The following is a 13250-nucleotide window of genomic DNA, read 5'->3' as shown; positions in this document are numbered from 1 at the left end:
TCTCACAAGCTGTTCTCTACCCTTCACCTTCCACACGACCCATGGGACATGTGTCTCCTCCCAAAATAAAGAGCTTTAATAAAAAAAAAGGGGGCGTGGTCTTCAAGATGGCTCAGTGGGTAAAGGCATTTACCATGCAAACCTAGGTGGCCTGTGGTCAATTCCTGGAACCCACATAAAGGGGAAGGGAAAAGATAAACTCCATAGAGTTGTCCGGAGACAGGCGCCCAGCGCCTTCAAACCAGAAAGTCACCTGAAGCATCCACATCAAAGCAGAGCTTGAATCGGCCTGGCCCGTTTGCACCTCCAGCGTGTCCATGTGGCTGTTTAACCAGCACAGCCTCCACCATTCCACAAGCCACTTTCCCTTTCTGGTGGCTTTCCTCCCACTTAGCAAAGAGAATCACATCTGTGACCCGTGGAGCTGCTCTACAAGTTGGCTGCAGCCTGTCCCTGGCATCATCCTGTTCCTCCAGCTCCAGGGGATGGTACTCTACCAGCAGGGACTGTCACCGACCCTCCACCTTGTAACCTTGGGAGCTTTGACATGAGCCCATTTCACTCTTCCAGCCCCAAAGCCTTCTCATTCTCCTCTGACCTCCTAAAGTTAAATGCCTGCCTTCCTTGGCAGACTTGCATGGTCCTGAACAGGGATACTGTAGTTCATTCTTTCCCCCTGCGTCTGGTCCCGGCTCCCTGCTAGATGTGACCATCTGACAGCAGGACCATATGTTTGACCTTCAAGGGTAATAATTACGTATATAATGAAACATATGTAATAAACTGGTGCTGTTTTGAACACCCATCCATCAGTGTCTCCCTATATGCATGTTCAGTCTCGTGCTGGGCTTTCATGTCCAAAAGGCTTGTTAAGGAAAGAGTCTAAACAAAACTGAGACAGTTCTGGCCCACACGTTATACTCGGTGGTATTTCAAGCCTCTTCCTCTTCCTCTTAGGTACAGGCTTGCCAGTTGTACCCCAGGCAGAGGCTGAGGCAGGAGGATTAACAAGTTCAAGGTCATCTTTATCTACACAGAAAGTCTGACGTCCTCCTGAAATACCTGAGACCCTGTCTCAAAAACAGTGTGGGCCAGGCATATTGGCATAGGCCTTTAATCACAGTACTAGGGAGGTAGACACAGGGAAATCTCTGAAGGTTCAAGGCCAGCCTGGTTTACTACTAAATTCCAAGACAGTTATACTTCCTGATCTAGGGGATGTTCTTGCCGGGACTGTGTCTCAGAAAACCAACCAACCTTAAAACAAGACACAACAAAACCACAAAACCCACAACAATGCAACAAAAACTAAAATAAATAGAAACAAAGATGTCAAAATGGAGGTTTGTGGGTAGATGTGCAGTTGTATGGACAAGCTCAGGCCACCTTCCTGCTGAACTCAGGTACTGTCTACTTTGTCTTTAGAGAAAGGTCTCTCATTGGTACCTGGGTTTGCCAAAAACCCAGCCTAAGCTAGGCTGGCCAGCATCTCCCTGCCTCCACTTCCCAGTCAACACTGGATTTCATCTGTTTTCTTCGTGGGTGCCCCAGATGAACCCAGGTCCTCAGCAAGCACCTTACAAACTGACCCGTCTGAGTCCCCAGTCCCCAGAAATGAGTCTATTTAGCTAGAAAATTCCATGAAGATGTAGTCTCAGACGGAAACTGCTCTCCTTATCAATCCATCTTTCCTGCTTCCTGTTGTCCTTATGCTTCTATTATTTGAACATTCACCCAGGCATGAAATTTCAGAGATGTAATTTCTCAAGATACAAAATGAGAGGAGAAACGTCAGTTTCTTTACTGATGCAGTGCTATCACAGTGAGGTAAAGGAGGTGCACACTCAAAACTGTCGCCTTGTTTCTTTCCAGCTTTGCAGATTTATACTCATTAATATGAAATAAAATATTTGAGCCTCATGCATTTTTGCTTTAAGCTGATCAATTTACCAATTCAGAGGCCTTGGAGGGGAAAGAAGAATAATCTGTTGATAAACACATTTATTTTTATTCAGAGTTTTGTAGAATGAGACATTTTTGGCATTGTTTCAGAACACTGGGTTTTTTTCCATTTTGGCTTTTTCCACTTTTACCTCCAAGTCATCCCCTTGGCTTTATCTGGACAGTCATTGTCTTGTCTTGTCATTAACTGTTCTTTCAAAATGGCTCTTTGGTCTACTTTTTACCACCACCAACCCGGAGCAGCAGCCCTGGATACCCCCAGATAAGTAAGTATATTTTAAAGGGAAAAAGAAGATTGTCCAATAGACTTTCCTAGTACACTGGTGCACAGAGGAACTACACAGCCTTTTGTCAGTGTGTGTGTGGGGGAAATTATTTTGAGTGACACAGGGTCTGTATAGCTCTGGCAGGCTAGATAGAACTTGCTATCTACCTGAGACTGGCCTCAAACTTTTATTCGTGCCTCCCAAGTGCTGGAATGAAAGGCTTGTGCCACCATGTCTGGCTAATTTTAATGTACACTAATAATAACTTTTATATTTGCTGTGTATGGAGTGTTTGCCACCATGTTGGTGACTGGTGTCAGAGAAGAGAGTTGGGTCCCTTGGAACTGGAGTTATGGATGCTTGTGAGCACCATAACCCAGATTGGTTTAAAACCAATCTGTGCTGTTAGAAAAACCTTGAAATCCTGGTCTGCCAGCCTCTACTGCCACCCAGTGCTAGGATTACAAGTGTGTGCCACTGTGCCCAGTTTATGCACTGAGGATGGGACCCAGGGCTTCTTGCATGCTGGGCTAGTATTCTACCTACTAAGATGCATCCCAAACCTGAGAATTATTCTGGTGTGTGTATGTTCCTGTGCTTATGTACATGCATGAGTGTGCAGACCAGAGGACAACCTTCCTCTGTCAAGTTCCTCACTGTTAATCACCTCCCCCCCCCACCCCGGAGCCTACCCCCTCCCACAGTCTCTTATCACTGGAACTTGCCAAGTTGGCTAGGCTGGCTGGTCATCGAGCCTTGGAGGACTTACCTGGTTCCACCTCCAAGTGCTGCTATTATAAACGTGCTATTATACCCAGATTTAATTTTTACTTTTTATGTATTTGAGTGTTTTGCCTTCATCTGTATCTGTGCATCTCTTGTGTGGCTGGTGCGTGTGGAGGCCAAAAGGAGGTGTTGGATGGATTTCCTGGAACTGGAGGTATAGATGGCTGTGAACTACTTTGTGGGTAGTGGGAATAAAACCCAGGTTCTCTGGAAGAGGAGCCGGTGCTCTAAACCACTGAGTCATCTCTCCCTAGTATGCCAGGTGGCTGAAAAGCTATCTCTTCAGTCCCAGAGTTTTTGTTCGTTTTTTAGTTTTTGTTTCTGAAGACAAGGTTTCTCTGTGTAGCCCTAGCTGTCCTGGAACTAGCTCTATAAAACCAGGCTGGCCTCGAACTCACAGAAATCTGCCTGCCTCTGCCTCGTTGGTGCTGGGAAAAAAGGCAAGCGCTACCATCACTTGGCTAATTTTTTTTTTTTTAAATTGAGTTCTGGGGAGCAAACTGAGGTCCTGAAACTAAGCAATTTCTCCAGTCAATAGATTAAAAATAAATAAATAAATAAATAAATCCCAAACTTTATTTTCTGTGAATTTCTGTGAATATATTTTGATTATATTCTTTCCCATTCCCCAACTCTTTCCAGATATTCCTTTATCCTCCTACTCACTCAACTTTGTTCTCTTGCTTGAAAAACAAAAAACAAAGCTCACACACATTTTGTGCAGTAACTACCTTGTCATACTATTTTAAAGACAAACGCTCGTGTAGCCCAGACTGGTCTCAAATTATATAGCCAAGGTTAACCTTAAAATTCCTGATCCTCCTACCAAATTACTTGGATTGTAGGTATGTGCCACCATGCCTGGCTTTGGAATGTTTTTAAAGTTTTCTTTCCTATGTCAAAAATCATTACAATCACTAACAATGAAAAAAACAAACAACCCCACCCTTCATATAAGGCGTACTAGAAAAGTCACCAGAAAGCACTAATTATGGAACTCAATCAGGAATCTGGCTGACAGAAAGCCATGCAGGGGCTTACTGGAGCTAGGCAATGATGGGCTAGGAAGCAAGGCCCTGACATCGCGGTTCCCCACACAATCTTCCTGGGAATTCTTGCCAAGTCTGCCTCCAGATCCTGGGGTTTCCTGAAAAGACAAGCACAGGAACTTGGGCTTGTGGTACAAGATGGCTTGCTGGGGGCACAGGATTACTGTTGTCACTCCTTTCCATATCTATCAAACCAGTCCACGTAGCGTGGCATCTCGACTCCCAAACCCTCCGAGCTGCTTTAGGCCTGCCCTTTAGGAGGCCCCTCTTCTTTGGGCCAACTCCCAAAACTGCCCGTAGGGTGCTTCCCTTTGCCTCAGGTCCCTGTAGGAATGACAGGAAGTAGGAGCTCTATGGACCAGGCAGGATGCCTGGAGAGCTGAAGCTCCAGGATCATCCCCTTCCCTGCTCTCAGCCTTGGGGTTGGGGATGAGGGGTGAACGGGGAGCCATGTGGTGCAAGCCTCTCGCTCGTCCATTTGTATGTTTGTTTTCCTTCTTTGGTGCTGTAAATACTTGGGCCAACTTTGGAGGCTTCTGTGTCTGTGCTTCCACGACCCCACTCAGATGCTCTTCCAGATGTAATGGCCTGCCAGTGTCCTAGCACTGTGCCAATTACCCTACCTGATGGTGACTTAGTTGCCCACACTTATAAAGTGACACTGAGGGGGAAAACCCATAGAGCTTGTACAAAGAGTTGACCAACCCATGAAAGCATTGTTCCACTGGGAGCCTTGCCAGCCCGTCAGAGCAGGAGAGTAAGCATGAGGGCTCGTACCTATTAACCTTCTCCTTAGGAGAACAGATCAGTTCTTGGGCAGCCTCTGTTACATAGCAAACATTTTAAAAAAGATTTATTTATTGTTTTATGTAAGTACATTGTTACTATCTTCAGATATACTAGAAGAGGGCATTGGATCCCATTCTAAATGGTTGTGAGCCAGCATGTGGTTGCTAGGAATTGAACTCAGGACTTCTGGAAGAACAGTCAGTGCTCTTAACTGCTGAGCCATCTCTCTAGCCCAGTTACATAGCAAATTTAAGGCCAGCCTGGACTACATGACATCCTAGTAAAACAACAACAACCACCAAACAAACAAAAGGAAAAAAAAAAAACAGGTGGAGGGAGTGGGGGGTGTGAGCCCACCCTGAGCCTTGGAAGAGAAGTGTGTGTGTGTAGCTTTTCTTTGGGACAGTCAGTTTTGTGTGCCTTGTCTCCAGCTCCAGGGGCTCCTCAAGTATCTAAGCCAGGGCAGGTGACTGTGTGATGTGATTTTACCCTCTGAGGGTGTGCTGGGGGCTTCAGTGTGAGGTGTGCTGGGGGCTCCAGTGTGAGGTGTGCTGGGGGTTCCAGTGTGAGGTGTGCTGGGGGCTCCAGTGTGAGCCTCAAGTGCTCCTCACTTAGCAGTCCTAGCCAGGAACATCAAAGCCAAACTGAGAAAGTCTCCAGTACCTAGGGTTTCACCCTCCAAAACCACACCAGGGACACTGGGGGACAGGCAGAGACAGAGGCAGCTTGTTGAATGACAGTTTATTGGTCCTTAGCATTACATCTTAATCTCCAAGTGAAAGTCACAGACACAACTGCAGATAAAAACATGTAAAATAATATAAAAATAAATTGAAAGCTACTTTTATATTTACTGAATTAAGTAGTGTAATAAATACTATAAGCAAAAAGTTTCAATCACACAATTCAGTTCCACTGAAGTTATAGTAGTGTTTGTAAATATGAATTTTAAAATTTAAGTTACAAATATTAAAGCATTGAAAAACTAGTATAAAAGTGAATTTTGGCACGTAAGTGAGCTCTTCATTAGTATCTGACGGCGTGGGACATGAGAAGCCACCTCCCACCTATTTTTTGAGGTACAGCTATCCAGCTAGTCCACAGCATGGCTGGAATACTTAACAGTTTACAGTCTTTGAATTTAACTTTCCCTTTTGAGAAGCTAGAGCTTATTACTGTGCAAAAATTCTCCAAAATCCTAACAGGATTTAGGAGGGACATTTTTATTGATCACAGCCTGAAGGGCTAGTGTCTAGGCCTCAGGTCAGAGACCTTGAGGCCTTGGTGGGGCTAACTTGCCTCCAATATTTGCTTTCTTTTCTCCCTCCAGTCAATAAGGGGAATCCCGCAGGAAAACAAAACATCCCATAACTTCAGTGACTGCACCACTATCACACTCATTCTGTGATAAAAACTGAAGCTGCTCACAGGGAAACTGGTAGAAAGCATGGGAGTCCTAGGAGGGAGGGCTTCTGCCTGTCCTGGGAGCTGATCCCTAAAATCCTTGCTGGGTCCCTGATATCCACTTCTAAGATTAGAGGCTAAGATTTTATCATGGCTTTCCCTCTGAGATAGCCTCAGACCACACTCTGACCAAGAGGAATCAAGTGGATGCTAAACCTCACATCAAAGTCAAGGGACCTGCAGGTCGCAGGGATCAGCACAGGAACAAGCAGATCCCCCTCCTGGTCCTCAGAACTCAGTGTGTGGTTGCTGCCACCCAGACTTCTGAGCAGGCTGGAGAGCACCTATGGAGCGTCAGCTAGCCCGCCCTCTTGGCTTAGAAACTGCTGAACGTCCGTTCTGCCTTTTCTTCAACCACAGTTTCATATTCAAGTTGAGGTAATCAGTTTTCCCTCTAACAAGAGGAATGGGGACAGTGGGGGCAGGTTGGTGAAAGCACATGTCTATGGACAAGGGTCAGAAACCAAGCTCACCACGTAGCACAGCCCCAACCCCTCTTTAAAAACTCTGTTTTGTGCAGCAGCCAGACTGCCAGGCCAAAGCAGCCAGAGCTCTTAATCCAGAGCTTTCACTGAAAACTTCACAGTAACTCTGCAGGAAATGAACTGGCCTGTGGTTTTCCCCCCACCCCCAAAGGAAGCAAGATAGCTTGTGGTCCCCCTTTCCCTTTTCTAAGGCTGCTAGCTCAAAGTTTAGTTTTTAAAAAGAGCTTGGTGAAGATAAAGGGAGCTATAATAACTCATTGCTTATTAATCAATTGCACTTAAGATCTATGCTATTGATCCCCAGCCAGAAGTCAGGGACTCCCAGACTAGAGCTCAACAGGAGGGCCTCGGCACCACTGTATGTCGGAGCTGGGATTGGAGCATATGGTTTCACAAGCTTTTCTTAATGCAAGATTTCTTACCCAATGGGACTTGTAATTTGGTTCATTCAGCTTCCAATGTTTTTTTTTTCCCCTAACACAAGTATATTTTATTGACAAGTCCTTGATTATTACTTTGCTATATGCCCAAAGAGCGCTGTGTTACCAGGCACACGGACCCATATGTTCCATCTTACCTCTCCTCTGTGCCAGGGCCCTGTCTCAGAAACCTCTCTACATTACAGAACACTATGCTGGTTTTACTATGTGCTTCTTCCTAAGGCATGCGAAAAGTACATGAAACTCAGAAAATGTTCACAGTCGAGCAGCAGCGGCACTCGGTCCTAGCAGACATCACCTTAGTGACCTCATTCCTCACACTAACTAGGAAGGCCAGTCTTGGGAATGCAAGCTGGTTTACCTTTGCTGTATGGTCCAACCTAAATCAAAACCACTGGAGGGAACTCTAATTTGGGTATCAGAATTTTTCAAATTCCTGGTCCTCGGGAACCAAGTATACAAATCCAGGGCCAGGGGCAGTTTTGGGAGGTTTTCTGAAACAAATTGTCTTCCATGGCAGGGAGTGGGGAGGCTGGGTGCTAGAGACCAACAGCCCTCAAATGGTTAGACCCTGGGCCCGAGACGAGCTAGTTACAGGATATCCACATTAACTGGGAGATGAGGCATGCCAGGGCTTGGGTAGCCGGCCTGCTCTTCTCCCTGAATTAGAGAACCAAGTGATGCCACAGAGGAATTCAAGGACCAACTCTACGAGGTGCTGCTATTAGCGAAGGAGCCTTGCATTTCTAGAAAGCATCATATCTTACTTCCATTCATCCCACAGGAGTGCTGTCATCTAGAAGGCATTGTGGATCTCTGCCTGGCCACTACTTAGACAACCGGGGCCCTTCTAAACCCCAGCAGCCACACTGTGCAAGCCAAAGGCTTCTCTCTCCTCATCCTTACATGGTGCCCATCAGTCCAATGGAGTTTTTTACCAGACACCCAGAGCTGCTGGGTATACAGGGCAGTGCTAGCTGCTCATCCTGTGCCCACCCTCACTCAGTGGTCCACACAATGCCTCTCAGGGTGCACAGAGAATAGAGAATAAAGACAACATGTACTACACTGGCAGGCACAGGCCAGGGAGGACAGAGACAGCCCCTTCAGGAGGGGCCTCCAGGAAAGCTGGACACCCATTCACTCATTCATCTCTGGTGGGCACAGGCCCAGCTTTCTTTAGGGCTTCTGCTCAAAGAGGTCCCGGTACTCCTGCTGGTCCAGCTCGCGGTTGTACCTCTCAATCTCCCGATTGGCCTCTTCCACATAGTCATTCATGAACTGGTCCATGACTGGCACCTGGTTAAGGAGGTGAGGTGTAAATCTGGAGGACAAGAAGAACAGCTGATCCCAGGGGATCCTATGGGCAGGTGAGGTGTAGGAAACCAAAGTATCTGTCACAAAGCATCATAGCTACAATGAGGGTAGCAGGTATCGTGAAGTCCTACAACCAAGCCCTTGGGTTTTATTAGCACACTGAAGCTCGTAGCCCTGCATTTCACCCTGTCCATCTCCTCACACATGGACTGCTGTAACAGGCCATCTGCGATTTGTTCCTCATGATCCTGTTACCCATGCTGCCTACAACCCACACTGCACAAAGTAAACATTACAACTGCTCAATAATGGGCAGATTTAACCCCAACATGGACTTTGTGTTTGTGAGGTTTGTTCCTGTGAGCCCCCCAGGACTGCAGACCCTGCCTGCTCCTAGGGCATAGCTGGGCTAGTCCTAGCAGGCCCCTGTTTTACAGGAGACACTTGTATCTCCCAGATCTTCACACTATGACCAAACTGTTTCCAAGGATACGTGGGTGAAAATCGGTCTTGTCCCCAAAGAAGTTAACAAACTGGGTGCCATTGTAAAAGTAGCCTGCAGGTAAGGGGTCCAAGTGGCGTTTCACCTGTTGGAAAAGAATCTTGTTGCATTATCTGACAACTTTTTACCATTTCTTTCATTCTTTTATTCATAACAAATAAATAGTGCTGTTCACGGTGGCCCACACCTTTAGTCCCAGCACCCTGCAGGTAGAGGTACTTGGATCTCTAGCCTGCTCTGTACAGTGAGCTCCAGGCTAGCTAACTGTAGTTATGAGGACCAGCTGTTCTTTCAGAGGATCCAGTTTCAGGGGTCTGAACCTTTTCTGGCTTCTTCAGGCACCAAACATGCTGCACAGACACTGGGACTAGTGACAGCCCATGATGGGGCTCGGGCTGTGGCTTTTGGTCTTTTGTCTCCAAGACCCTTGAGAACAGGCCTCCAAGAGCATGGACTTGGAAAGGGGGCTTAGGAGTCTGTCTGCCATTAGGAAGGTTCACCCAGCAAAGCTCATCTTGGCTTTAGGATCCCATAACCTTCCTATGAACAGCTCTATCTCTGGGCCGCAGCCCACTTTTGTGTGGTTCAGCTTAAGCAGAGATCTTGTAACACTTCCTGGGCAGGCCAGGCCTCCCAGTATCCAGTCCTCTTTCAGGTACCAGATCTTTTCCACTTCATCTACAGGTCTCAGCAGACACTCCACTTACTGAAGCTACAAGGTTAGGCTGCTTGACCAGCCCCCCACCCCACCCCCACTTGCCTTTGAGAGAAGCAAGACTGCCACGACATCCTACAATAGACCCTTACTCTGGAAACCTAAGACAGCAGAGCAAGTCTAGTACAAGCCATGGACGGGAAGCTAGGGCAGGGCACTCACATGGATGTTCTTGATCTCTTGTTGGGTCAGCATGCCCCTGGTTTTCAGAGCTTTCCTCTGAGGCCTCTATGCAGACGTAGAGAAAACAGACATTTCAACAGAGTTGATGGAGCACAAGGGTAGCTGAAGACTCCAAAGAGTTTGGGGCCAGTTACATATCAAAGATCCCAGAAGAGGGAAGGGCATATGAACTGGCTTTCATGGACATGCTATTTTGCTTTTCTATTTCTGAGGAAACTATATCCCACAGAGTCCTGGAAGATAGCCAGGACCAAATGGTAGCTGAGCCCAGTGCTTTACAAATGGGCACAACCCTGCCTCTTGGCAGATTCTCATACACAACCCACAACAATGACAGATAAGCACAAAAGCACCCTGAAGTTCCACAGTCTATTTTATAACATTTAAGACCTTCTCCAAAACAGGGAGTGGTGACACATACCTGCAATCCCCTACACTTGGGAAGTTGAAACAGGAGGACTAAAAATTTGAAGGCAGTCTAGTCTACATAGTAAGATTCAGTCTAACTGGCTGGAGAGATGGTGGTTAAGAGCACTGACTGCTCTTCTAAAGGTCCTGAGTTCAATTCCCAGCAACCACATGGTGGCTCACAACCATCAGTAATGAAATCTGATGCCTTTTCTGTTATGTCTAAAGACAGCAACAATGTACTGCTGCTACATAAAAAAATAAATAAATCTTGGCCGGGCAGTGGTGTCGCACGCCTTTAATCCCAGCACTTGGGAGGCAGAGACAGGCGGATTTCTGAGTTCGAGGCCAGCCTGGTCTACAGAGTGAGTTCCAGGACAGCCAAGGCTATACAGAGAAACCCTGTCTCGAAAAACCAAAAAAAGAAAAAAAAAAAAAAAGATTCAGTCTAACCACTGCAGCTCACACACCCAACCTTCTAAGAACACCTCCTTAAACAGAAGCAAAGGCAGAAGAGCTTCTCCACGTGAGGCAGCTACAGCTCCTAGAAGACTATCACCAATGCAAAAAGATCCGGGACCCAGCAACCCTACTTCTGGTGCTCCAGGATGAGCCAAACCACCACTATTCTCTGTGCTAGCAGGCTTAGCACCCACAGCTTCTAGAGAATCCAGCTGTAAAAAAATATAAAGTATTAGGGCTGGAGAGATGGTTAAGAATACTGGCTTCTCTTCCAGAGGACCTGGATTTGATTTCCAGTGCAAAAATTATCTATTATCTCCAGTTCCAGGAGATCTGACCTCTTCTGGCCTCCACCAGGAATGCATGTAGTACAGACATATATGCAAGCAAAGCACCCATACACATAAAATAAAATAAAATAAAATAAAATAAAATAAAATAAAATAAAATAAAATAAAATAAAATAAAATAAACTACACTACCATCTTTAATCTCAGCACTCCAGTGGCAGGAGGAACTCTGAGTTTGAGATCAGCCTGGTCTACAGAGCAAGTTCCAGGACAGCTAAGACTGCAGGGAAAAACTCTGTCTTGGAAACAAAGCAAAACAAAACAAACAACAAAATCCCAAGCTGGGTGTGGTGGTGCATCCTTTTGAACCTAGAGCTAGGGATGCAGAGGCAGGTGTGGATCTCTGAGTTCGAGGCCAGCCTGTTCTACAGAGTGAATTCCAAGAGAGCCACGGCAGAGGGAGATCCTGTCCAGAAAAACAAAACAAAACAAAAGCCTCCCCCCCATACAATATTGCAGTGTCTGTCTGGAGTTTGACCCCAAAGGCTTCTTCCGAATCCCAAAATGTCCCTAAGAGTGTTGGCTGAGTCTTGAGGTATAGACTAGGCGTGTCAGAGTGCTAGGCTCTGTAGGGTATGCTGGTCATATCCAGGCTAAGCTGTGTAGATTTTGCAAGTCACCTGTTTAGCTGACTGCCGAAGCCAGTCTTTGAGGTTGTCCTCCTTCAGGGAGCAGCCAATGAACACAAGGTAGCATTCTGGCTGCCCATTGCCTTGAGGGGTGCTTCTTGAGTTGGGGGGTGGCGTGGGTCCCTCCAAAACTGGCACAATGGTCAGGGTGTTGGTTAAAGTGTTGTGGCAGACCTCCATGGTCTTTTCAGAATCTGCACAGAGAACACATTTGTCCCTGAGACAAAATACCCAAAGAATGCTACACCAGAATAGTGTTGGCAGGTTGACAGATTCCTAAGAACTGACATGATGGAAAGCATGGGGTAGAAGTTTATGGCTTGGTTGATGTGGGTGATCAGACACACACTGTTAACTGGGCAGAGGAACATAAGAGAAGAAAAGGCCAGTTAGGCAAGAGGAGAAGCTGGACCATTCCCCATGGTATCTGCATAGACAGTGACACTCAGGGAAGTGGCAGCCTCTCCTCAGGGCTGGAAGGAGGGCTAGGAGGCCATGGTGGCTCAATGGTTAGGGTGCAGTCCTTCGGAATGTGGGAGCTGGAGATGTGAGTAAAGGAATTGTAGAGGAGAGGGCAGATTCTTCACTGTGGGAAGACAGGACCTGAAGAGGAGTCCCTGGAGCAGAGCAACACCAGAAGACAAAAGACACCATGAGCTCACACCATGAACCGTGAGTATCCACGCTACCAGGATTCACCCCATTTACCTGAAAACTTCACTTTGCCAAGAATGTGGTAGATGTTTCCAGAGAAGGGACTGGGCTTGATGGAAGACTGAATTGCTGGAGGAGGAAAAGGACACGGTGTCAGCTACCTGGAAGCAGAGGTCAAGCTTAGGCCAATATGGCTGGAAAGGTCAGAGCTGCCATCTCCATCCCTCCCATCCAGGGCCTCTGCCACTATGCCCACGGAGTCATCAAAGTGTGGCCATACATGATTGGGCTCCAAGCTTACCAAAGCCCCAACCTGCTTTTGAGAAAACATCAAGGATACGGATTGAAATGAGGTCATGGGGAAGGGACAACTCCTGCATCTGGGGTGAAACATGTCACAGCTCACCTTTACACTTGGTCACAAAGCGGGTTTTCTCCAGGGGACGGTCAAACCACACACAGATCTGAACCATTAGTGGAAAGACGGATCCAGCATCAAATTTTCCTTCATACCTTAAAATATTTTCAAATATGTGAAGTCAAGTATTTTTTAATTCATTTTTAATTTATTGTCAGATTCATGTATATACACAATAAATTGTAGTCCCATTCACTCCCATCTCATCTGCTCAGTGGCTGGGGTTTTAGTGTTCTGTACGCTACCTTTGAATGAACAATGGGCCACCTGTTCTGTAAGGGCTGAGCCACTCTCACTAACATACTATTTTGCTTATAATATGCCTGCCTTCCTTTCTTTCTTTCTTTCTTTCTTTCTTTCTTTCTTTCTTT

General features: G+C 46.4%; 1 protein-coding gene across 1 annotated transcript in view; it reads right to left on the bottom strand.

Moving 5' to 3' along the window:
* Positions 1 to 5576: 5576 nt before the first annotated feature.
* The window catches only part of CUNH20orf194 (chromosome unknown C20orf194 homolog), a 131173-nt gene continuing 123499 nt past the window's right edge, over positions 5577 to 13250 (bottom strand). Inside the window, exons 32-37 of the mRNA XM_028755558.1 lie at positions 12868 to 12974; positions 12516 to 12590; positions 11799 to 12001; positions 9938 to 10003; positions 9052 to 9145; positions 5577 to 8533 (exon numbers count right to left, since the gene is read on the bottom strand). Coding sequence (XP_028611391.1) covers positions 8421 to 8533; positions 9052 to 9145; positions 9938 to 10003; positions 11799 to 12001; positions 12516 to 12590; positions 12868 to 12974 — 658 coding nt within the window. The 3' untranslated portion in view covers positions 5577 to 8420. The remainder of the gene's footprint in view (positions 8534 to 9051; positions 9146 to 9937; positions 10004 to 11798; positions 12002 to 12515; positions 12591 to 12867; positions 12975 to 13250) is intronic.

The sequence above is a fragment of the Grammomys surdaster genome, unplaced genomic scaffold (assembly GCF_004785775.1).
Source record: "Grammomys surdaster isolate TR1022 unplaced genomic scaffold, NIH_TR_1.0 129, whole genome shotgun sequence".
Lineage (NCBI taxonomy): Eukaryota > Metazoa > Chordata > Mammalia > Rodentia > Muridae > Grammomys > Grammomys surdaster.
Note: the sequence above shows the minus strand (reverse complement) of the source record. Positions and strands in the feature narration are given on the sequence as shown.